Here is a 24210-nt window from a genome sequence, read left to right on the forward strand (position 1 = left end):
AGCAAGCCCATCAGTTCTCTTGTGAAAGACTGCCAACCAAATATTAAGAAAACTATAAAGCTACATGGAATGTGCAACATCAGTTGGTCGCAAAAGTTACAAAAAGCCTTTAAACCAAAAAAAAAAAAAATGTTACACTTGCGCTTGCGCAAGCCAACGAATCCCAACATTATTTTACATCAGGAAGACGAGGTAATAGGTTCTCAAAACATATAAAATCTAAACGCAACATCCCAAACATGAGCTTCGACATTTGTGAACTAAAATAGCTAGTTGCCTCCTCCAAGATTACATCCGGGACTAAAACAACGTCGGCCAAGCCTCTGTAGTCCCCGGTGTATACCAACGGAACCATTCAAGTGATCCCGAGGAAAACAAGTGCTATGGAGCATATGGTATATACTCATGGCCATGTCAACGTCCGTCAAAGTTTCTCGTTCGTGTTGTACAACTGGGGACAGTTTCTGTCGGTAGTGCACCCAAAAACAAGCAAACTTCGCCTTCCAATCAACAACCTCGCCCCTGTCTCCACTCCCAAGAAGAAGATGCCTAGCTTCTTCCCATATTTTCCGTCTCCACAAGTCGTTACCCGATGCCATACGCCGAGTCTCTCTGCAAACGCAAGCCATCTTCGCAAGGCTCGCTCCCGTAAGGGACTCCACAATCTTCACCTTGAGCTCCGTTGGTAGGCTCGTAAAGCACGGTGGAAGTTCCAAGCCGGACTTATCGCAAAGACCAATCAACAACGGAGTAACAAGACCGTCTTTCACCGTCCTCCACCACATGAACACCTCACGGTTAGAGCCTTCTTTGCCACCAGACTTCAGAGTATCCTTATCAAGACAAACTCTACGCACGTTCCCATCTAGAGACCCGTAAACGACAACCCGATCGCTTAAGCTCTGAAACGTCACGGTGACAGTAACAGACTCGGCTACCTCAGGCAGAGTATACCTAAGGGATACAGAAAGCAACTCTTTCGAAAAGCTGAGCTTATCATCAGGATCGAACAGAACGAATCCAGATTCTAACATCACGGCGTGAACAGATGTAGCTAACGTCGTTAACTCACTGTCATCATCACTCGGAGTTAAGGCTTGATGTGCCTCAGCGGAAGCAGATCTTACGAATGGGAACTTCTTGAGTATTGATTCGATCATTTGGAACTCTTCTTCGAGAGAGGTTGTACCGAACACTTCATTCATTTTGAAACTAAGCAAGCTAAGATCGGAGAGAGACGGAAGAATGAATCAGAGAGGAAATAAACAAGAAGGAGATAAGTTCGAATCAGAAGATTAACGGTTCCTGATTCCTAGGGTGAAACAACAAAGATGATGATCTATTGGCGGTTATTGCGGAACAGCATTATGGCGGTTAAATATTTATATGGGCCGTGTTTGAGGTATAAAACGACACAGTTTCACATTTAAATACACAGAACGAGACATAGAGGTACACAATCGGTTCGGTTCGATCAACTTTTTTTTTTTTTTTTTGGATAAAGGGCTTGCTATCAACTCTTATCTTTTAGCATGAAATTTAGTTGTATTCAGATATTCTTAAAATTTGATTCGGATTTGGTTGAGCTTCCTCAAATTTGATTATATCAACACATCGCAAATCCGACTAAACCTATTTTAAATTTAAGCATGGTTCTAATTCAGATTTTGAATATCCAGTTTTCATCTTTCCACCTCCCCGTAACTCTCTCTCAAGCCAACAAACTAATTCTAATCTTTCACCGGCGTCCGGCGGCGCGTCCGAGCGCGTGCCGACGCCGGTGGCCCTCCTCATCCCTTACTTGTCTTCTCTTTGCCTCTGCGTCACCTTATTCCTCTCCTCCGGTTATGCATGTGGCTCTGACTTAGGGTTCCGCTCCGTTGACAGCTCCGCTCGAGAGGGGTTTGTCGCAGGTGGTGGTTCAGCTATCTCTGGAGTCGCGGCGAGGTCGTAGTGGTTGCAGGTTGAAACAGTGGTCGGTTTTTAGGGTTTTCGAGCAGATCTATTTTCCCCTTCGATCTCTCTCAGATCTCTTCGAGCGTGAGGGGAAGTGATGGTTGAATCTCAGCTCGGTTATGCGGCTTTCCTGCCGTTCGTCTGGTGGTTCTCCGGCTGCGGCTATTGGTGTCTCCGGTTCTCTGCGCGTCGTTGAGAACAGGTCCCTCTTTTCCGTAGTCTGGTGTGCTCCGGAGGTTTCTGTTAACTCGGTGGCGAGTCGTGGGTGGTAACGCGCAGGCGGTGATGGTGTTCCGCTCAACTCCGGCTCGTGTAAGCGTCCAAGATGTTTTGACAGAGGTCGTCTATGGCCCCTCGGTGGCTTCTTGCGGCGCTTCCTCACCACGAATCTCCTCTTCACGGCTGCGTTCCTGTCTTTTCAAGAGAAGGTGTCGGCTTTCTCTTCGATCTTGTCTCTCGATTGTAATTGTTCTGACTCCATTGACATTGGCGTCGGGTTCTCTCAGTCTGGTAAATTAGCTTTCAGTTCTTGAAGGCGTCAAAGGGCGAGACGGTTCTCCGGTTGTCATTGACCGTCTCGGTGTCTCCTTTGGTCCCGCTCACATCCCGGCACCACGGTGTTTCACTTGATTTCTGTGGTGGTGTGTTGGACTTTACCGTGCAGGTTTTAGAGGCTGACGGGTTTGCAGCATCGATGGTATCGGCCCGTTTCTTGCTTGGGTTAGCAGAGTCTTTGTGCTTTGCTTGGCTCGTTTGTTTGTGTTTTTGTTGCGGTGGGATTTTTTCCTCTCTTAGCAGGGAAGTAGTCTCTTTACCGGCTTGTTTTTATTTTATTGGAGGCTGCGCCTGGACTCTGGTCACAGAAGCTCTAAGGTATGTTTATCGGCCTTTTTGCTCTTCCGAGCTTCATGGACTACAAAGGCTTCAGTGAGGAGGAGAGTGGGATGCTTTTAGCTCCTAACCGGATTAACCTGGGAAAGGTAGTGATGACGAAAGAAACCGGAGTTGCGCCCACAACTTGGCTGTGTAGTTCGAATAGTTGGATCGGCTAATTTCAGTGTTGTACCGAACTTTTGTTTGAATCTGAACTGTAACCTTTGTAATGATGCCCTTTAGGGAAGAATTAATAAAGTTGAACAAAAAAAAAAAAAAAAAAAAATTCAGATTTTGACTATTCCAAAACTTATCCGTAACTCAAAAATATATTTTTTAATTTCATAAATTTAACAAATTTAAATAAAATATGCTAACAAAAAGTTTAGTGATATGAAGTGGTAGTTAAGAACAGAAAAACATAAACAAGCTAAAATTAGCAATTACCAACTCTATAAACACAGAAAATATTATTTAAACTTTAAAACAAAACAACATTGTTTAAACTTTAGAAACAAATTTGCTCATAATCAAATTTAAAATGCAACTTCAAAACATAAAAATCCTAATATTTATGTAATACATATTTATTTTTATTTATTTGTTAGGATATCTGAGTATTTTTGAGTGGTTACTTGAAATTGGATTTGGGTTTGGTATGGTTTAAAAATATGAGTTATTTTTTAATATTGTTTGAGTTTATGTTTGGTTCTGATAAAATTCAAAATACCGTAGAACAAAGAGTCATTTGGTATCTACGTAAATTTGGTCCAAAATCATTTTCTAGATTGCTTCGGTTTAGATTTTCGGATTTGGGTTTTTGTCCACCCTTACACACAGAACAGTGACGGATGCTACTAATACTAATAGCAAAACTGATTACTGTACTTTTAGAATTAACTCAACAATGAAAACCAAGAAATTTAACACATGCTACTATGCTATAGATTAGCTCAAAAGTTAACATATGTTTTAGTTTTTTCAGAGAGAGATGTTTTTTCACGACTGCAAACTAGTTACTTTTGAATATAGTGATTTATATTATTTAGTGCAAATAATATATTTTTAAAAAATGTAGAAAGCTAATGATCGTGAAATCTTTTTTCATCCATATCCAAACGAAATATATATATACCAATTCCTCAATCTTTTGGAGAAAAACAGAGTCAGTAACCCATTGCTAATTGCTAATTGCTAATTGCTAATTGAGTATTGATTAACAAATGGATATGAAAAGAAGCGTACAAACCCAAGAAGATACAGCCGATAATCATCAAACCATAGTACAAATCAAATAAAAAATAATTAACGAATACAATACAATACACTTATGAGACCGTCCCCACCATACCAATTCGACCGTTACATCACAACGTTCCAACACCTTTTATCATTCAAAAAACTTGCTTTTATTGTATCTTACCGTTAGCCTCTCCGCGGCTAAGTTAAAGAAAAAAACCCTAACTTTCTCAATCAAATCAACTCAATCTTCATATCAAAATCAAATCCAAATCAAAACTAAATCTTTCCAAATCTAAACCCCAATCTCTTGAATCTCAATCTCAAGAAAACTTCTCTCGGCAACAATGGCGGCTCTAGCTCCAGGGATACTCCAGAAGCTAATCGACGGCATGAAAACGGGAGTCAAACCCACGGGAGAGCATAGAAGCTCTCTCCTCCAAGTCACCGACATAGTCCCGATCGATCTCGACGAGAAGAACCTCCTCCCGAAACAGGGCTTCTTCATCAAACTCTCCGACTCTTCCCACTCAATCTACGTCACCCTCCCTTCCGACCAAGACGACGTCGTGCTCAGCAACAAGATGCAGCTCGGCCAGTTCATCTACGTCGACAGGCTCGATCCGGGGACACCAGTTCCGATCGTCCAGGGCGCGAGGCCGATCCCTGGGCGGCATCCTCTGCTCGGGACTCCCGAGGTGGGTGGCGCGAGAGGGAAGGAGGAGACTGGTTCGAGGCCGAGGAGGGGGTCTTGGGGTCAAAACGGGGACGTTGGGTCGTCTCCTTTTGTGTTAAAGTCTGCGCCTTTGGATTTCGATCAGTGTACTCCGGCGAAACAGAGGAGGTTTGCGGCGGCGGCGTCTCCGATGACAAGAGGGAGATCGCCAGGTGGTGTTAGGTGTTCTTACGGAGGAGGTTTGTTGGGGAAGATGGGGGATTTGAAGGGGGAGAGCCCTGCTTCGATGATGAGGAAGAGCTGTGTTGTGCCGCCATCATCGAGCTCGAAGTTTCCGAGGAGTAGGAGTGTTTGCGATAGAGATAAGATGATCTCTGTTTCCTCTGCTCTTCTTAGTCCTATTAAATCGGCGAAGAAAAGCAACTCACCGCCTCCGAGTACACGCACTAGACGAGCTACAGCAGCAGCTGCGCTGATGGAAGAAGAGAGAGATGCTCCAAAGTCTATTTCGAAATTGGCTTCTCCGAAGCAGAGTAAGCTACTGGAGAAAACAGAGAAGAGTTGGAGTCTAACGGGAAGACTCAGCACACTGGGAAAGGTGAGATTCAACTTGTTACAGTCTTAAAAAGTTAGCAAAGTGTTTTTAAGAATTTTGTTTGGGGGTGGTGATACTGAGAGATGATTGTATTTTGATGTGCGCACAGGAAGCTATGCAGCAGAGGGAGACGGCTCAGAAGATAGCTCTTCAGGCATTGAGAGAAGCTACTGTCACTGAAACAGTTGTTCGTCATCTCAAGTATACAAATTGGATCTCCTTTTTTTTTTTTCATTTGGTATGATTCTATGGGGGTTTGAGTCTGAAAATGTGGAAATACAGGACACTAGCCAATCTGAGCAAATCAGCAAAACCTGATTGCCCTGCTGCTTGCTTCGAGAAGTTCTTGGAGTTCCACAAGCAGATATCTGAAACCATGAGCGAGATCTCTTCCATTGAAGCAACTGCTGTTTCATCAGCTACTACTACTGACCACAAATCTGAAGATGGATCGATACTTAACGAAATACAGCACAACTCTATTGACCAGGAGAAGACTGCATCGAAGAGAAGAACTACTGCACTGAAGCAGCAGCAAAACCACAAGCAGTTACGATCAAACGACGAGAACAAGAACCCCTCAGCTCCTCCTCCTTCTTCTGGGTTAGGAAACACAGCGAGGTTGGCTAAAGAGACAGAGAAAGAAGCTGCAAATTGGTTCATGGAGTTTATAGAGAAGGCTCTAGAGAAAGGGATGAAGAAGTGCAAAAGCACAGGTGATGCAGATGTTAAGAAGGTTCCACAGTCTCTTATTCTCCAAGTTGTGAACTGGGTAGAAGCAGAACAGTCTGCTGATAACAACACTAGACGACCGGTACATCCAAAAGCATCACAGATCACTAGAAAGCTCAGAATCAAAATGAAGAATCCATGATTCATAACTGCAGACATATACTGAGTTTTTTTATCGTTAATGTTGTTCCACACTTCTACTACTACTGTGAAAAGGCTTTAAGTTTCCACTGCTTATAGAGAAATAAATAATGATCCATTGATTCTATTGTTTTTTTATTCAAGTTTAAAAATAGTGGTTACTTCCCAATATCAAGAAACGTTTCATACATCACACAATGTGGTAAAATTTATCATCATAATCTAGAAAACCTAGAGATGGTACAACTCAAAGGTTTTCACCATTATTAGGCATATAAGGGAGAGAGAAACCTTTTTAGAGCCAAGCGGGGTTCTTGATGGAAGTGACAACAGCCTTGACTTGCAAGTAATTGTTGAGACTGTAGATACCTTTCTCTCTTCCAATGCCACTCATCTTATACCCTCCGAACGGGATCGTGGCATCAAACACATCGAAACAGTTTATCCAAACGCTTCCAACCCTGAGTGCTCTCATCAACCTATTCGCTGTGTCCAGATTCTGTGTGAACACTCCTGCAGCTAAACCGTACCTTGAGTTGTTCGCCCTTGCAATCACCTCATCCAGATCCCTAAGACACATTAGTAAAGTCCACTCAGAAAAAAATGTCAACAAAGAGGATATGTTTGGTTTAAGCATTGGGTCTGTACTTGAACTTTAGTATGGTTTGAACTGGTCCGAAAATCTCGTCTTTAGCTATGAGCATGTCGTCCTTGACGTCAGAGAAGACAGTGGGTTGAATGTAGTAACCCTTGGAACCATGACGATCACCACCAGCTTGTAAGGTGGCTCCACTATCAACTCCATGTCTAATGTACTTCAGGATTTTCTCGAACTGCTCTGAGTCCACCTGGGGACCTTGCTCGATGCCTGACTTGAAGGGATCTCCAACAGCTCGGTTGATTGCACGAGCTTTAGCTTTCTCTACAAACTCATCGTACACGCGTTCGTGTACAAACGTACGCGAGCCAGCACAGCAGCATTGTCCCTGCGAGTTAAACCAAGAAGAGGTTATTATCTGGAAGGTATTGATATTTAAATGTTTGTGTGAGTGAAGCTAGTTTACCTGGTTAAAGAACAAAGCGAAATGAGCAAGCTCAACGGCCTGATCCACATCAGCATCTTCACACACAATGAACGGTGACTTGCCTCCAAGCTCAAGAGTCACTGCCTTGAGGTTACTTTTTGAAGCCAGCTCCAGAACAATCTTTCCAACATCAGTAGACCCTGTGAAAGCAACCTGTATATAGTACAAAGAGGATTTATCTAAAAAAAATTCTATAAGAAGGCAGATCTTTTGAAATGTTTTCAAGATGTGTGTCTTTTTAAAACCTTATCAATGTCCATGTGACTAGCTATGGCTGCACCAGCTGTAGGACCAAATCCAGAAACTATATTCACAACTCCTTCGGGAAGTCCAGCCTCGTGAAGTAGTCTTCCAACAAGAAGAGCAGAGAGGGGAGTTTGCTCAGCGGTCTTGAGGACAACGGTGTTACCGCAAGCTAAAGCTGGTCCAAGTTTCCACGAGAGCATGAGGAGAGGGAAGTTCCAAGGGATGATCTGTCCAGCGACTCCAATCGGTTCGTGGAGCGTCTGCACATGGTGTGAACCGTCTCCTGGAACCGTCATTCCATGGATCTTGTCTGCCCAACCTGAAAAAAAAACTCATCAAAAACAATCAAGAAAATCAAGAAAAAAAAACATACAACAATATTAGATTTAGTGATTTTTATCACTCTCTCACCAGCGTAGTAACGGAACACCCGAGCAAGCATAGGAACTTCGATCTTGGCAGACTGTTCATAAGGCTTCCCGTTGTCCCAAGTCTCGAGAGCAGCGATCTCGTCGTTGTGTTTCTCGATCAAGTCAGCGAAACGAAACAGAATCTTCGACCTCTCCTGAAAGAAGAAAATAAAATCAAAAACATGAGAGTTACTCTCAAAAAAGCACAAAAAACAGTATCTTTGTTTAATTACATAAGCAGTCATTCTAGGCCATGGACCCTGGTCAAAGGCCTTGCGGGCGGCTACAACCGCACGGTTCACGTCTTCTACATCACCCTCAGCCACCTGAGCGATCACTTCTCCGGTTCTTGGATCCAATGTAGGGAAAGTCTTTCCTGTAAAACATCATTATTCAAATGTAAAGTGTAACCAATCATAATATAATATGTCCATTTGTAATATATATATATAGTTTTTTTTTCATTTGTAATATATATACACTGAGTTCTGACCTGAGGCAGAATCAACGAATTTTCCGTTGAGTAGGAGCTGAGTGTGCTGGACTTTCACAGGTGGAGAGATGGTGTCTTCCAGAGCTGAAGCGAGGTTGCTGTGTCTGCGAGCTCCTCTGTTCACGAGAGGGCCTTTCCCTGAAGAAGAATACATAATCACATATCGATACAGAGTCCAAAAATCTCGGAGTTCACCGATCGAAATCAATTAAACATGAAATCAATAACAAACAGAACGCATAGCGAGATTCTTGATAGGATCAGAGAGAACAAGTGGATCTGCGATTATTAGCCTACAAAAAATGAATCGCATCGGATCAGATATGTGTGTATACCTCTAAGAGAGGACACGAGGGAGCGAGAGAGGAGCGAGGAAACTCTTCTTGACGCCATGGAAACTCTAAGTACAGTGTGACGCGGTGGTGAAAGGCTTAGCTTTATCTTCTTTGTGATCGGTAATGAGGACTGAGTATGGGTTTCGTTATATAGCTAGCAAAACGTAGAAAAGCACCACTTTAAGACAAGACACAGTGTTTTGATATTATCCGTTCACACAGGTCAGAAGACCAAAAGAGAAACAGTTGTCAGAACATTATTCGCGACGACTTTTCATAAAAAGATATTTTCCTAATCTTAAACTATATCGTATCATTCTATCAATACTATTATATCATTTTGTGTGGTGCCTTAATGTTTGGAGTTATACTTGTAAGTTTTAATATCAATATATTATGTTAAATCATAGATATGAAGATTGTTTTCATAAAATAGAGAATCATATATTATTTTATTAGTTTTTGCTAAAGGTAAATAACATTATATCATTTGGAAAATTTAGTTATAAATTTGATACATTTTAGTATTCCTTCCATTTTATTTTAATTGTTGTTTTAGATTTGTATATACAGATTAAGAAAACATATTTTTATATATTTTATAAATAAAAACATTAATATTTATATATCTAACTATGGTTAAAATGAAACGGATGGAATAATTACCAAGAAAAATCGTGAAATTAGTTATCTGAAATTCGTAAGCAGGAAATATGGACTCACGGACTCACTTGGTTCGGTTCATTCGGACCAATCATACGTTTATTTATCATTCACTAAACAAGAAGGAAAGAGAAAAATAATATTATTTCTCGATTCTTTTCCAATTTTGAAAATCATAATATACAACTCCTATGAAAGTGGATTTGAGTGGTTCACCTACCACACGAAAAAATAGTTCATTATTTTGGTTATATCTTAATTACCAGTTTCAGGAGGTTAATCAAATGTTTATGTGAACATGTAAAATTAAATTATTAGTTATATCATTATAATATAGTTTTTTTGTCACTGTCATTATAATATAGTTTAGTCAGCGTTTTTTTTTGTCAACAGATTAGTCAGCGTTTGTGTTTGCATCTTATCTATTAAAATAAACTTGAAGACATTTTTGGGATCTGGTATCAATTTTGCTACTACATGTTGTATGCTAAAACTGGCTCTCATTCTTCGCCACTAGGCCCACCGCGACTAATCATGATTTGTTTAGATCCAGTCACTGACACAATCTTAGCCACCAGGCCCACTAGGATTTGTAACATTCCTTTATTTTAGTAATAATAAAGAGCTCGGTTTTTCCACTACGTGATTTTCGTTTCTAACATCGTTTTCGTAAAAGATTTCGGGCCTAACTAAAACCAACTTTAGTAGACCGTCCAAATCGAAATGCCTGGCTTCAACTAGCAAGCGACGTATGAAACTGTAACAGCAATATTCATGGTCGGTATTTGTTATCAGACGAAATGTATCAGCGTAATATACATCTACAAAAAAAAAGTATATTCGTGAAAAGGGGCTCTTTTGCATGATATTCGATTTTGCGAAAGCTGTGTTCTATAGTGGGCCTAAAATTCGATAGGCTAAGCGGCCCAAGTCTTGCTATCCAGTTATCTTTGGACACTGTGTGTAAACTGTGTTACCTGGGAGACTTATGAGCCACACTAAAAAACGACTCAAGGACATTAAACTAAAAATTTGTAAATGAAACTTGTTATTAGGTAACTAGTTATCTTACATACTTCCCTATGTAATATATGAAATAAAGTTTAGCGTCGGTAGTTCAATGGTTATTCAGTCACTCGTAAATATCAACCACATCAAGTAATTAACATCATAGAACTGTTTTGCTTCATGATTAGAGCCTCCTCTAATATTATTATTATCTGAACAGTTTGAATATTAGATTAAGTTTATAGAAAGTTAGAAACTACAAGAAAATATCTGACACTTGCTGCTAATCTTTCTCTATGTTGTGTGTGTTTGGTAGAGATTCGAACCCAAGCATGCGTTTCACGTGAAAGAAAAGCGCGTGGTGTGAACGTGTGAGTATGAAGATGCGAATAAGAAAAAACAGACACAGACCAAAAAGCCAAGACAACGATATATTCGAGGCAAAAGCAGTTTCGTCCGTATTATATCATCATCACATAATAATTATCCCTAATTAACTCCTTGGAAATCATAACCACCAAATAAAAATCAATATAATTAATAATTTACAGCCTTACAACGAATCTTTACGTCTTATATATATCATCAGTCTTCACTTCACATCAAAACTTATCCTGCAAAAACCCTAATCCGTATCAGCAGAACAGAGCAGCAGCAATGGATGCCACCAAAGAAGTCTCCGTCACCGATTTGAAGCGACCGAGAGAAGAAGATGATAACTCCACCGTCGCCGTCGCTTCCATGGAGACGGATAACTCAGCTGCGGCTGTTAACGGAGAGCAGACGAAGGAGCCTGCTTGTTTCTCCTCTGTGATTCCCGGGTGGTTCTCCGAGATGAGTCCCATGTGGCCAGGTCAGTTTCGCGTTCTTGTTTTATCATAAAGGTATCTATCTCCTTTTTGATTAAATAAAGGCTGGTGTCTTTTTGGGGATTTGCAGGAGAGGCACACTCTTTGAAGGTTGAGAAAGTTTTGTTTCAAGGGAAGTCAGATTACCAAGATGTTATTGTTTTCCAGGTAACACCAACAAAGACCAATAATGACTTTTTGCTTATATATGCAATCATCTCTCTGTTTTTATATGTATGTTTGGTTTGGTTTATTTAGTCAGCGACATATGGGAAAGTGTTGGTATTGGATGGAGTAATCCAACTTACGGAGAGAGACGAATGCGCATATCAGGAGATGATCACTCATCTTCCTTTATCCTCTATCCCTAACCCAAAGAAGGTAAACAAAAATACTCAAAAGCTTTATTGCATCTTGTGGGAGTGTTGAGTACTTTATGTTATCAAAAGACTATTGCTTTGGAATGTAATGGAAGGTTATTATGAAGATTACATTTTTTTTTCTTCTCCGGTAAAGTAGGATGGCTTAATCATTACTTGTGAAGAAATAGAGTAGTCTACACACTTGCTTTTATCAGATATGGTGAAACTAATTTAGCTGGGGGTAAATGATTACACTCCAGAGTGGTGATAGGAATGTCCACTAGAGAAAAAAGGTATACGATGATGATGAACATTTTGAGCCTTTTTAGATTGTATAAACAGTGATGGCCTCCTGAGTAAAACAGGTGCATTGTCTCACCTTCTCTTCTGGCAAAGCTAGAGAACTCTAGCTAATTTTTGGGTAATAAATAATACTATTGAAGGAAAATGTTTTAGCTGGTTTAAATGATTATTCACTAGCTTGTTATTTAGGATCTGTTTTTGCTTTTTTGCCTGCTCAGTGTCCTTTCTAGTTCTTTTATAGGTGTTGGTCATTGGAGGAGGAGATGGAGGTGTCTTGCGGGAAGTTGCACGCCATGCTTCTGTTGAGCAGATTGACATGTGTGAGATTGATAAAATGGTCGTTGATGTGAGTTGCTCACATCTCTGTTTCGATGAGTGCTTTGTTGTCAGAGATCATATATCTTAAGTTTAATTTGTTGCTACGTTCTTTGAACCCTTCAGGTCTCTAAGCAGTTTTTCCCTGATGTGGCAATTGGATTCGAGGATCCTCGTGTGAACCTCGTCATTGGCGACGGTAGACAGCTGCCTGCTGCTTTCATCTCTATCTAGTTTTATCCCCTCAACAAGTATTATCATTCGAACTGATGGTTGGAGCGTTGTTATTACTTTAGGTGTTGCTTACTTGAAGAATGCTGCTGAAGGTTCATACGATGCAGTCATTGTTGATTCATCAGATCCAATTGGTACCAATCAGAGTAAACCCTTGCTGTTGTGTCGAGAAGAAGCCTTTTGATTCTTAACTCGCATGTTGCTCGTATGTGTCAGGTCCCGCAAGGAGCTGTTTGAGAAACCTTCTTCCAATCCGTGGCTAGAGCTCTTCGACCTGGTGGAGTTGTGTGCACTCAGGCCGAAAGCTTGTGGCTTCACATGGACATCATCGAAGACATTGTTTCCAATTGTCGTGAGATCTTCAAGGGCTCTGTCAACTACGCGTGGACTAGTGTTCCAACATACCCGAGGCATGTTTTGTGTAACCTTTTTTTTAACATTCAATCTCTAATGTTTTGGGGATTATAAGTTTATAACTTGGACTTAATCTGACTTGTGTTATCTTTTGGTTTTGCAGTGGGGTTATTGGATTTATGCTATGTTCAACTGAGGGACCTGACGTTGACTTCAAACACCCTGTCAACCCCATTGATGACAGCTCCAGCCAATCATATGGACCCTTGAAGTTCTACAACGCTGAGGTGAAAAACAAAAAAAAAAGGAAACTCTCAGTATATACCAATTTCATGCGTCTAGACATATTCAAATATTGAACTTGTGCTCTTGTTCTTTCAGATTCATTCAGCTGCGTTCTGCTTGCCTTCTTTCGCAAGAAGGTCATTGAGTCAAAAGCCAATTGAAAAGAGGGAAGAAGTAAATCTGGAGGGTTTTTGCATTTATCAAAATAAAAAGCTTTTTGTTTTACAGTTCTAGAATGTTATGGTTTGTTTCAAGCATGTTTCTATGACACTACTGCAAGATAATGCCTTCTTTTCGCATAATAGTGTACCCATCACATGTTATCAAGGCTTATCAGCATTTTGAGAAAGTTTAATTAGCTTTTTATTTAAGGACTCGAACTTTGGTTTAAGTTGCATTTTATATCATTCGTGGACGGGTTAAAATTCTTATCAACAGAGCTGATTTTATGTAACTAAAAGATTACAGTAAACCCATTTGACTTTCATGAAGTTAAATGTCAAAGCTTAATCAAGATGTTGGACAACTTGCTTTCATATACATGTTTCTACGACTACCCAACACTGGACTGATCACCAAGTTAGTCGATGTTAATTTCATTGTCGTTTATGTAGACGTTATATATTTTTACCAAATTAGTAAGTCGGTAATTCCTAGATCACTTATCTTCCACGCTGCTTGTACTGTTTATATGTTCCCTGGATTTTTTTTCTTGACATTACTTGTCATCATTGCATATGATGATTGAGTATGTTGACTTGATTCATGGAAGCAGTGACTGGATACTACACATCTTTTTTGAAGATTGTGTTTTTTTTTTTCTTATTAGAACATAGAAAAAGCAAGGATGCTATGTCATCAGTTGCTTCAGCGTAGATGTATAGCGTATCGATTAACGCTCAAGTCCCACGTGAGCTGGTTTGAATTAAAATGCTTTGTCTTGGTATATACTTTTAAGCTTTCAGTTCCTAACTAACATAGTCTACTATAAAAACCAGATCGATTTCCTCAACTAATACAATTTTAACTCTCACAAACGTAATAGACCGCGTCCAAAGAATGTTTTCACGGTGTTTGCAAATGTTACACTGAAAAAAGTAATGCGAAAATAGATAATAAATGTTGTAAAGTAAAGGGACCCTAAAGTAAAACGTTGCAAAAATTCAACCCGAGATTAATGCTATTGAATCATGCAAATACGATAGAGATATGAAATATCAACACCGAGCAACAGATATTTGTTTTGGTCGAGACTCTTAATGTGAAGACTTCAACACGACATATTGTTATCTTACAAAACCTTTGCCTATCTGATGCATCGAACTAGTAACCCTTTTTCTTAGTTTTGGTTTTCCTCTTTTGGTAATTCCTTATTGTTTTCTAATTTTTCATAAAAGCTATTGAGATCGAAAACATCATAATGTCAATCAACAGCTGTTTGTGTTTCTCATAACGTGTCGATAGCGTATTAGTTAGATTGTACCGACGTAAATGAAATAATCTCTCCCCCCGCCCCGAAAGAGTTATCCATTCAGGAAACATTTCTGAACCAAGAAAACAAGATAAAGTCGTTTTTAGGGTCCCACAATCTCTAAGACTATGTCTGCTGACGTGTCGAATTCTTACTCGCTTATTTACAGACATCCATGTAGATCCCACTCATCTTCCACGTGCCCTCCTTTGGAAAAGTTTTAGATATTTTTCGGACACAAATGCTGAGCTCACAGCTCTGATTTACACGTGTCGTAACACCACGCGCTTGGCCCCTGTCGAGTGGAAGGTCGCTGTAAAAATAAATTGTTTTATATTTAAAAATAAAAGGCGAAGATATCAACCAAAAAGAAGCAGCAAAAGAAGAAGAAGAAAAAAGCAAGTGTTTTATCTGATTTGGATCCAATCAAACCCAATCCTCGTTTAACAACGTGAAAACATAACACGGCTTAGATGTCAACGTTATTACATTCCAACCACTAAACCAATTGAGGGTGTTCCGGTAATTTGATACTGGTTAGCATGTTTAGTAATATTCCTATGCTGCTTAAGCTTTTGGCCCTTGGAGATTTGAGAGGCCACCCCAACCAGCGTGGGTGCCTTTATAATAATAACAAAAACTTAAAACTAATCTCAATATGATAATGTTTGCGCTTACATGTTTAATTATCTTTGTTTGGTCGAGTTTTAAAAATTTAATAATGACTTCTTCGTTTATAAATTTACTTTATCTACTATGTACATGCATGTTGCATTTTTTTGTTTGTTCCATTGTATATCTTTTTCTATAGACTTTTTTAGAAACGAGAGGGATAACTAATTATATTTCTAATGATATAATCCTTCTCGTCAAAGCAAGAAGATTGATTCAAATCATCTTATCTAATATGGATCTAGTCTTAGAGATCGTGTGTGGAAGTTTGGTTACTGACCAATAAACTACAGTTATTTTCCCTCAATCGTTACTTGCACTTTGTAGGCTATATGACTATTCTATGTTACCATGACAGGACTTGTCAACAAATTAGTTCTATACAACAAAGAAAATGCAGCTACACCGCTTACTTAAAATTTTACCAAAGCATATATAAAATATGGTTATCTGAAATATATTCGTTCACTGAAATAATTTTGTAAAAACAAAAAAAATAGCCACCCGCCACAGCAAGCGGGTTGATTCATGACAGAACCGTAAGTATATATGAAAATTACATGAAATATGCCACTTTTGAAGATATTGAAAAAGAGAGAATGTTTCAGAGCGTTTAGAAAAAGATGTTTGAGTAACATGCCAACTAAATTCAATTTGCCTAAGGATAAATATTTATTAATTATGACATTAATCGCAATTACTTACAAAATAAATAAATTACCTTTTTCTTTTCTTTTTTTATAACCATGAATGTCTGATGGGCCGAGATTCAACCGATTAATTCTCTGGAAACTTGTCTACCGACGCCAGATAAACTCGGTCGCTCGCAATGAAAAGTAGATACCAATATCGTGTGTCCACACAAAAAGTAAATCTGAATTTGGTAGGTATCGAACTCGAAGTGCTTAGCACATTTCCAAACCCGTAGTATCACTCGAATACGCTTGTGTAATTAATAAATAAATTACTTTTCTTCTTATAAATCAATAATAGTTTTTATAAAATAATAATCTATTTTCATCACTATTAATCTTTAAAAGAAATATACTTTTAACTAAACTTTTTTTGGACATCACTTTTAACTAAACTTAAATTTATGGAATGATCAATATATATGTACATATGTACATTTCTCCATAATTATCTAAGGTCATTCTAATTAGGATTTTTTTTTCACAATATCCAGCAGGTTCACTTGTGTCTTTCAAGTTTAAACTTAAAATAACTTTTTTCTTTAAGGAAAGATCAAATTTTGATATAGATCTTAAAACTGAATTTTAATAATTGTAAAGAACATTTTTCAAAAAAAGAAAAATTTAAAGATCATATATATATATATATATATATATATATTTATATATACTAGGTATTTTCCTGCACCATGTGCAGTAATTAAAAATTAAATTTAAAATATATAAAATAAAATTATATTAATATTCTAGTTTTATTATTATCCAATATTGTAATATAAATACTGTTTTAATTGAATATAAAATTAAGACAAAATAAAAAGTGTTTATTTAAATTATACTTAAGAATATATATGTATATATTTAAACCATAATCTTAGATATTTTTATCTATTTATTTTGGTTAAAATATATTAAATAAATTTGTATAAAGTTAATAAAAAAATTTGATATTAAAGTTGTATAATTATCAAAAAGTACAAATGAATATTATTTTTAGAATCTTTATATATATAATATATATATATATATATTAAGAAGTTAATAATATTACGGTTAAACATTGGATTTAATTGAATATAAAGTTAAGATAAAATAGTAAATTTTGTCTAAATTTTAAATTATAATTAAGGATAGATATGTATATATTTTAAAATTATAATCTTAGATAGATTTTTATCTATTTTTGGATAAAATATATTAAATTAATTTGTATAAAATTAATTAAAATTTGATTTTAAAAACTGTATAGTTATCAAAAAGTACAAATGAACAGTATTTTTAGAATATTAGATATTTAAAAGAAGTTAATAATATTATGGTTAAACATTTATATTTTAGAAAAAAAACTGTAAAAAATTTTTGAAAAATCTTTTTATAATAAAATTGTATAATATTAATAATATTTTGAAAATTTTAAAGTATTTCTATATATTATTTAAATAGATTTACTTTAATGATGTGATGCATAATTTATTTTTTATATTATAGAAAATTTTACCAAAATATAAATAATCATGAAATGTAATTATTTATATCATATTTAATTTTAATCTATGTCATCATTTTTGACATGCTATGTCACATTTATTTTAGTTAAACTGACTATGAAGCGAACATGTATCAAAATCACCTGATAAATAACGTATAAAATATATATATATATATAATATCAACAGATATATAGTGATGCGACCTCAATATAACATAGGAAGCATCCATCTTGTTTTGTAGGATTTGTCCTTTCGTTTTTAACTTTTTTTATTTGAAAAAAGTCCTAACGTTGTTATCTTGGTAGACATATTATTGGTTTTCAAAAAAAAAAGTATGTTATTTGTTTGGTGGGAGAACTTTATATAATTTGGAGTATGGATATTTTTTTTTGAAGGATTTTTTGGAGTATGGATATATAAAAGAATTATTCATAATATATTTTTGATAAATATTTTTATAGTATTTGCATTTATTAAAAAATAAAAAGAAACCTGGAATTAGTTTTCTTGGAGTAATTTCGTTTCTTTCGGGTCAAATAAAAATTTGAATATATGCTTGGGAAGTCATGTCGACCAAAACTACTTGATTTTTGAATATGCCGTGGTTCCAATTCGGATAAACTCGTAAACGATAGGTCAATATAAAACAGCCAAAAAAAATGTCAATTTGTAAAAAAGTTTATAAAAGTGGACCCAGAACACAATATACGACCTAGACAGTAGGTTTGATGAGATCTCAATATCGCATTATTTAATACAAACGTCCATTAACATTTGGATTGGATTAAGGATATTATTTAAATTTGTTTTCAGCCGAAGGAAAAAGAGAGGTCCACCGCATTATCTAGTCATCTACCAACCCTATTGTACGAAGATGATAAGAGGATTAAGGGTAATATCGTCATTTGAGAAACTAAAAAAAATAAAAGAAAAAATAGATCGTTAGAAAACGTGTATATGTGCATCTCGGGTTTATTCATTTCTCTTTCGCATCAATCTTCTTCGATGCTCCGACTCTTTCAGCGAATGTCCCAAAGAGTTGTAATAAGTTCTCTTTCATCTGTTCCACGAAGAAGACAACAATCAAAGACGATTAGAAGGTAAGAAGCAGCAGCTAACCACTTTCTTTTTTTTGCTCTGTTTTTTTTTTCTGGGTGCTTGACTTTATTTTTGCTCTGTTTTAGATCGATACTTGATAAAATCTTAACTTGGCGTTTTGTTTTGTTTCTGAATTATCTTTTGCTGCTGTGTGGATGCTATCACACATAGACTCGGTCGTGTTGTAAGATTACGTTTAAGAGTTTGATTATTAAGCGAATGGGTTTTTTTTTTTTTTGTTCTCAGGTACTCGACCATAACTGTTTAGACGCGTGTTTGCTCTTGTCAGCACACAAAAACTCTCTTGCTGCTTTGCTGCTTCTCCATGGTGTCGAGATCTTGTGCAAACTTTCTCGACTTATCATCTTGGGACTTGTTAGACTTTCCTCAAACTCAGAGACCTCTTCCTCGCGTCATGACTGTTCCCGGCATCGTCTCCGAGCTCGAAGGAGACGGTGGAGGAGGATCATCCTCCGATGTTAACTCCTCCACCGGCGGCTCCCACGAGCGGAAGATCATCGTCGCTAACATGTTGCCTCTACAGACCAAGAGAGACGCAGAAACAGGACAGTGGTGCTTCACATGGGACGAAGACTCTCTCCTCATCCAGCTCAGAGACGGCTTCCCTCCCGATACGGAGTTCGTCTACATAGGTTCCCTCAACGCCGATATCTCCCCGGGAGAGCAAGAAGCTGTTTCCCAAAAGCTTCTGTCGGAATTCAACTGCGTCCCCGCTTTCTTACCGAAAGATATTCAAGAAAAGTACTACCGCGGCTTCTGCAAACACCACCTCTGGCCTCTCTTCCACTACATGCTCCCCATGTTCCCCGACCACGGAGACCGCTTCGACAGGCGTCTCTGGCAGGCCTACGTCTCCGCGAACAAGATATTCTCCGACCGTGTGATGGAAGTCATCAACCCGGAGGACGACTACGTCTGGATCCAAGACTACCATCTCATGGTTCTCCCCACTTTCTTGAGGAAACGGTTCAACAGGATCAAGCTCGGATTCTTCCTCCACAGCCCTTTCCCTTCCTCGGAGATCTACCGGACCTTACCCGTCCGGGACGATCTCCTGAGAGGGTTGCTGAACTGTGACCTCATCGGTTTCCACACGTTCGACTACGCACGACATTTTTTGTCGTGCTGCAGTCGAATGCTTGGACTCGATTACGAGTCCAAGCGTGGTCACATCGGGCTCGATTACTTCGGTCGGACCGTGTTCATCAAGATTCTCCCCATCGGGATCCATATAGGTAGGCTCGAGTCTGTTCTGAACCTCCCTTCGACCGCGGCGAAGATGAAAGAGATTCAAGAACAGTTCAAAGGTAAGAAGCTGATCCTCGGCATCGACGATATGGACATCTTCAAAGGCATTAGCCTCAAACTCATAGCCATGGAGCATCTCTTCGAGACGTATCGGCACGTGCGAGGAAAAGTCGTTTTGATTCAGATTGTGAACCCGGCGAGGGCCTCTGGTAAGGACGTGGAAGAGGCGAAGAAGGAGATATACGTGACTTCTAAAAGGATCAACGAGCGGTACGGTTCCCCTGGTTATCATCCGGTTATCTTGATCGACCGTCTCGTCCCGCGTTACGAGAAGACAGCTTATTACGCTATGGCGGACTGCTGTTTGGTGAACGCGGTGAGAGACGGCATGAACTTGGTTCCGTACAAGTATATCATCTGCAGGCAAGGGACTCCGGGGTTAGATAAAGCCATGGGGGTTACTAGCCGTGATTCTCCGCGGACGAGCATGCTTGTGGTTTCTGAGTTTATCGGGTGCTCGCCTTCTTTGAGTGGTGCCATCAGGGTGAACCCGTGGGATGTGGATGCTGTTGCGGAGGCGGTTAACTTGGCTCTCAAGATGAGTGAGGCTGAGAAGAGGTTGAGGCATGAGAAACACTATCACTACGTTAGCACTCACGACGTGGGTTACTGGGCGAAGAGCTTTTTGCAGGATCTAGAGAGGGCGAGCCAGGATCATTATAACAAACGTTGTTGGGGTATTGGCTTTGGTTTGAGTTTCAGAGTTTTGTCCTTGTCGCCGAGCTTTAGGAAGCTATCTGTCGACCACATTGTCTCCACGTACAGAAGAACGGAGAGGAGAGCGATATTCTTGGATTATGATGGCACTCTTGTTCCTGAGAGCTCGCTTGTTAAAACCCCTACTGCTGAAGTGCTTTCTGTTCTGAAATCTCTGTGTGATGATCCTAAAAACACTGTGTTTATCGTCAGTGGCAGAGGATGGGAGTCACTGGGCGATTGGTTATCTCCGTGTGAGAATCTTGGAATTGCAGCTGAACATGGATACTTCATAAGGTATATATATGCATGCTCAAAGTTTTTAAACATAAAATGTTTCCGTAAAGGAAAAACCAATGTTCAAGAAATCGCTAGGCCGTAGTTAAGATTTATTATTGATTAGGTGGACGGCCTACCGATTTTCTTAGTGATTTGGCCGATTTTAAAAAAAAATAGTTTTGTTTAGGTACCATTTGCCGCCTAGACCGATTTTTAGAACATGGGGAAAAACTAAGACTGATTTGTATTTGGGATTCAGGTGGAGTAGCAAGAAGGAATGGGAGACTTGTTATTCGTCAGCTGAAGCGGAGTGGAAGACAATAGTAGAACCGGTTATGAGATCATACATGGACGCAACCGATGGTTCCACTATAGAGTTTAAAGAGAGTGCTTTGGTTTGGCATCATCAAGACGCGGATCCAGACTTTGGATCCTGCCAAGCGAAGGAGCTTCTTGATCATTTAGAGAGTGTGCTTGCAAACGAGCCTGTGGTCGTCAAGAGAGGCCAACACATCGTAGAGGTCAAACCACAGGTAAGATAAAAAAAAAAGTCCATTTCACTCCTTTTCTTTTGCTTGCAAAACAAGTATTTATGTTCTTCTTGTTGATTGCAGGGAGTAAGTAAAGGCTTGGCCGTGGAGAAAGTCATACACAGAATGGTGGAGAATGGGATCTCACCTGACATGGTGATGTGTATAGGAGATGACAGATCAGACGAGGACATGTTTGAGAGCATATTAAACACAGTGACAAACCCTGACCTCCCGATGAGACCAGAGATCTTTGCCTGCACGGTGGGGAGAAAACCAAGCAAAGCCAAGTACTTTTTGGACGATGTCTCTGACGTATTGAAGCTCCTAGAGGGACTGGGTGCTGCGTCGAGCAGCTCGAAGCCAGAGTATGAACAAACATCCGCATCATCCTCATCCTCACATGCACATGTGGCGTTTGAGAGCATCATCTGATAAGGAAGAAAAAATGATCATGAAGAAGTGTGTCAGTGTGAGTAGCCAAAACCAACATAGAAATGCTTGGGGCGTTGTGTATAATGAAAAGGCTAGGGGAAGGTGTTTTCTTCTACCTCCCCCTCCCTTTTGTTTATTCTGTTTGCTTTTTGTTTTATTTTAGAATTGGAGTGTTCAATCTCTTTGTATAGAATATCTTTGAAAGTCTCTATGGTGGTTTGTATCTAACACGGAACAGAGTAACCATCTTCTGCTGCTATATATTTGGTATAACTGCCATTTTTGACTGTTGTGTGTTTACATAGGATCAAGAAATATACAAGCTCTTTTACGAAGATCAATGACTTGCTTTCCTCTTTACTCGCAGCAACCAATGGACCAACGTATCATCCTTTTGTTGCATATGAGAGCAGCTCCTTGAAGATTGAGTTCACTTTCTCAAAGCCACCAGGGAACCCCACAAGCAACAGATGTCCAGGCCACTTTTATAAATCTATCTCCTAATACTTTCACAGATTTTATCTTCCAAAGTTCATATTCAGTTTCTTAACTTCTTCCTTGCTTGCTCAGTTTTCAAATGTTTTTTTTTCATCTGTTTCGTGAAACAAGAACTTTGGTTTTGTTTCGGCTTTGAGGTTCTCTGTGTTTATTTTTGAACAAAAGTTCCGATGTTTGTAACCGGAAAGTGATCGAGGAAGCACACAAGTTTGTCTCGTTTTGTATAAAACTTTAATAGAGATGTGATTCATTATCCCGTGGTGTATCTCCAGTTTACAGCTTCATCTTGCACAAGAGCTTTGGATTTACTGGCTCATTTGGTTGCTAATGTTATATTCTTCATTTCTGCTGAAAGAGACATGTTTAAGCTTCCGATCTGGTTCTGCATGGAACTGATTTCATCTTTTGCCTGGAAATATGATTCGCTAAACCAAGTTAGGCCAGCTTCTAAGCTTTTACTCTGTTAAGCTTTTTCCTCTGTTGTTCAAGTGACCTAACTTTTTGCATTGATATCTAAAGACTGACGTTCATGATGTCTTACTGTGTGTGACGGGATGGTTTCAATATTTTCAGTTTTTTGACAATACCATTTCATGATGTGATGCAACAAGAGTTTTGGATTCTTACCCTCACATTGGATGAGCTCATCAGATTCATTCGGTATTGTTGACATCTCTCCAAGTTTCATCAAACACTCTTCAAGTTCTTTTGTTTTCTTTGCAAGAGATTGTTCCAACTCCTTGCTATGTGCTTCACGGTTTACACGACTTCGAGTTCATGTCTTAAATTTTTTTTAGTTATGAAAGTAAAGTGTGTATGTAAAAGGAACAAAAGGAATGAATAACATAGATTTGGAAAAACACATTGACTAAGTAATATGCATACTAATTTAGTCTAAAAGAGAAAATCATCTACAACTTTTTATACATTTAAAGTAATATGAAAATAAGTTCGAGATTTGCTTACTATGGAAGTATTAACTGGCTGATCCAGTTAATCAAGCATGCCCTGTGATGGACAATTAAGTTTTCATCAAGCGATTTGAGCTCCTTAAGCTTCTCAAACATTTGTTAGCTACAAACATTGAGAAACATGACCTCTACTACTCAAATTTAAGTTTGTTCTCGCTTTTCATAATGTCAGAACCCTGTTCTGAAGCAAGCAAGTATATTGGAAACTTAAAGAGCTCAAAGATTTTTTGAGTCTGAGGACAAGTCTCATATTCGATCCTAGTTTAATCGAGGGATTTTTGGTTTCCTCGTCTGCTCTAGGGGATTTTCGACCATACGAAAACTTTAATTTACATCTAACTAACAGATAAACTTGTTGTAGGAATCAGTGAGCATGATTCTGTGCACGTGAAATTTATGACAATTTTCAGATAGATAAATAGGATAATTTGCTTTCTTTATGTTACTCTTCATTGTATGAAGAGATGATTCATCCTAGAAAAATTGGTTTTAACTGTAGTGTTGAAACATATTTATGATTTAATCCAAGAAAATGTCAATATTTTCTAGCGCAAATAAGTGAATCGTTCGTATCTTCGATGTTTATTGTGTGTGTTTATAATCTAGAGATGTTTCTTGCATAACAATATGTAAACCACACTTTTTCATGCAAAATAATGAATCATTTTAAAGTGTTTATATGTTGTCATATTTTAATAGATTTTATAAATTATGTATTCATGTAAACATATAAAACATCAAGAAGAATGAAAATGCATATAATTCAATTTGTGAGAGACTTATGCACAAACTCTGACCTGTTATTTCTTTATTAACCACAACTTATTTGCTCCAATTTTAAATTTAGAAGCCTTTATTTGCCAGCACTATCAAAAAATGAGAGCTCAAAACTCATG

The 24210-nt window shown here is 38.3% G+C and overlaps 4 protein-coding genes and 1 pseudogene across 4 annotated transcripts; 3 read left to right on the forward strand and 2 right to left on the reverse strand.

Annotated features, from left to right (window-relative positions):
* Nucleotides 1-269: 269 nt before the first annotated feature.
* On the reverse strand, nucleotides 270-1205 carry LOC108819745 (F-box protein SKIP22-like). The gene has a single exon (XM_018592788.2). The coding sequence runs from the start codon at nucleotides 1203-1205 to the stop codon at nucleotides 270-272; it is 936 nt and encodes a 311-aa protein (XP_018448290.2).
* Nucleotides 1206-4166: 2961 nt separating this feature from the next.
* On the forward strand, nucleotides 4167-6220 carry LOC108822842 (uncharacterized). The gene is made up of 3 exons (XM_018596024.2): nucleotides 4167-5342; nucleotides 5449-5540; nucleotides 5622-6220. The coding sequence occupies exons 1-3, from the start codon at nucleotides 4416-4418 to the stop codon at nucleotides 6211-6213; spliced, it is 1611 nt and encodes a 536-aa protein (XP_018451526.1). The 5' UTR covers nucleotides 4167-4415; the 3' UTR covers nucleotides 6214-6220.
* A 96-nt stretch (nucleotides 6221-6316) lies between these two features.
* LOC108822843 (aldehyde dehydrogenase family 2 member B7, mitochondrial-like) lies at nucleotides 6317-8940 on the reverse strand. Its single transcript, XM_018596026.2, has 8 exons — nucleotides 8782-8940; nucleotides 8447-8584; nucleotides 8187-8329; nucleotides 7955-8108; nucleotides 7543-7862; nucleotides 7277-7450; nucleotides 6861-7198; nucleotides 6317-6781 (listed from the first exon to the last, which is right to left on the reverse strand). The coding sequence occupies exons 1-8, from the start codon at nucleotides 8837-8839 to the stop codon at nucleotides 6508-6510; spliced, it is 1599 nt and encodes a 532-aa protein (XP_018451528.1). The 5' UTR covers nucleotides 8840-8940; the 3' UTR covers nucleotides 6317-6507.
* A 2089-nt stretch (nucleotides 8941-11029) lies between these two features.
* Nucleotides 11030-13527, forward strand: LOC108821226 (spermidine synthase 1-like; annotated as a pseudogene).
* A 4893-nt stretch (nucleotides 13528-18420) lies between these two features.
* Nucleotides 18421-22133, forward strand: LOC130501924 (probable alpha,alpha-trehalose-phosphate synthase [UDP-forming] 9). The gene is made up of 4 exons (XM_056996735.1): nucleotides 18421-18578; nucleotides 18823-20898; nucleotides 21140-21413; nucleotides 21495-22133. Exons 2-4 carry the CDS (start codon nucleotides 18902-18904, stop codon nucleotides 21843-21845), a joined length of 2622 nt encoding a protein of 873 aa, XP_056852715.1. The 5' UTR covers nucleotides 18421-18578; nucleotides 18823-18901; the 3' UTR covers nucleotides 21846-22133.
* Nucleotides 22134-24210: the final 2077 nt, after the last annotated feature.

The sequence above is a fragment of the Raphanus sativus genome, unplaced genomic scaffold (genome assembly GCF_000801105.2).
Source record: "Raphanus sativus cultivar WK10039 unplaced genomic scaffold, ASM80110v3 Scaffold0331, whole genome shotgun sequence".
NCBI lineage: Eukaryota > Viridiplantae > Streptophyta > Magnoliopsida > Brassicales > Brassicaceae > Raphanus > Raphanus sativus.

What these genes read in the sequence shown, in the direction of transcription:
- LOC108819745 (XM_018592788.2), bottom strand. Translation starts at nt 1,205, where the DNA reads ATGAATGAAGTGTTCGGTACAACCTCTCTCGAAGAAGAGTTCCAAATG.
- LOC108822842 (XM_018596024.2), top strand. Translation starts at nt 4,416, where the DNA reads ATGGCGGCTCTAGCTCCAGGGATACTCCAGAAGCTAATCGACGGCATG. An exon ending in GACTCAGCACACTGGGAAAG is followed by an intron (nt 5,343 to 5,448) that starts GTGAGATTCAAC and finishes ATGTGCGCACAG; the next exon opens with GAAGCTATGCAGCAGAGGGA. An exon ending in ACAGTTGTTCGTCATCTCAA is followed by an intron (nt 5,541 to 5,621) that starts GTATACAAATTG and finishes GTGGAAATACAG; the next exon opens with GACACTAGCCAATCTGAGCA.
- LOC108822843 (XM_018596026.2), bottom strand. Translation starts at nt 8,839, where the DNA reads ATGGCGTCAAGAAGAGTTTCCTCGCTCCTCTCTCGCTCCCTCGTGTCC. An exon ending in ATTCGTTGATTCTGCCTCAG is followed by an intron (nt 8,330 to 8,446) that starts GTCAGAACTCAG and finishes GATGTTTTACAG; the next exon opens with GAAAGACTTTCCCTACATTG. An exon ending in TCGCTTTGTTCTTTAACCAG is followed by an intron (nt 7,199 to 7,276) that starts GTAAACTAGCTT and finishes TTTAACTCGCAG; the next exon opens with GGACAATGCTGCTGTGCTGG.
- LOC130501924 (XM_056996735.1), top strand. Translation starts at nt 18,902, where the DNA reads ATGGTGTCGAGATCTTGTGCAAACTTTCTCGACTTATCATCTTGGGAC. An exon ending in GAACATGGATACTTCATAAG is followed by an intron (nt 20,899 to 21,139) that starts GTATATATATGC and finishes TTTGGGATTCAG; the next exon opens with GTGGAGTAGCAAGAAGGAAT. An exon ending in TCGTAGAGGTCAAACCACAG is followed by an intron (nt 21,414 to 21,494) that starts GTAAGATAAAAA and finishes TGTTGATTGCAG; the next exon opens with GGAGTAAGTAAAGGCTTGGC.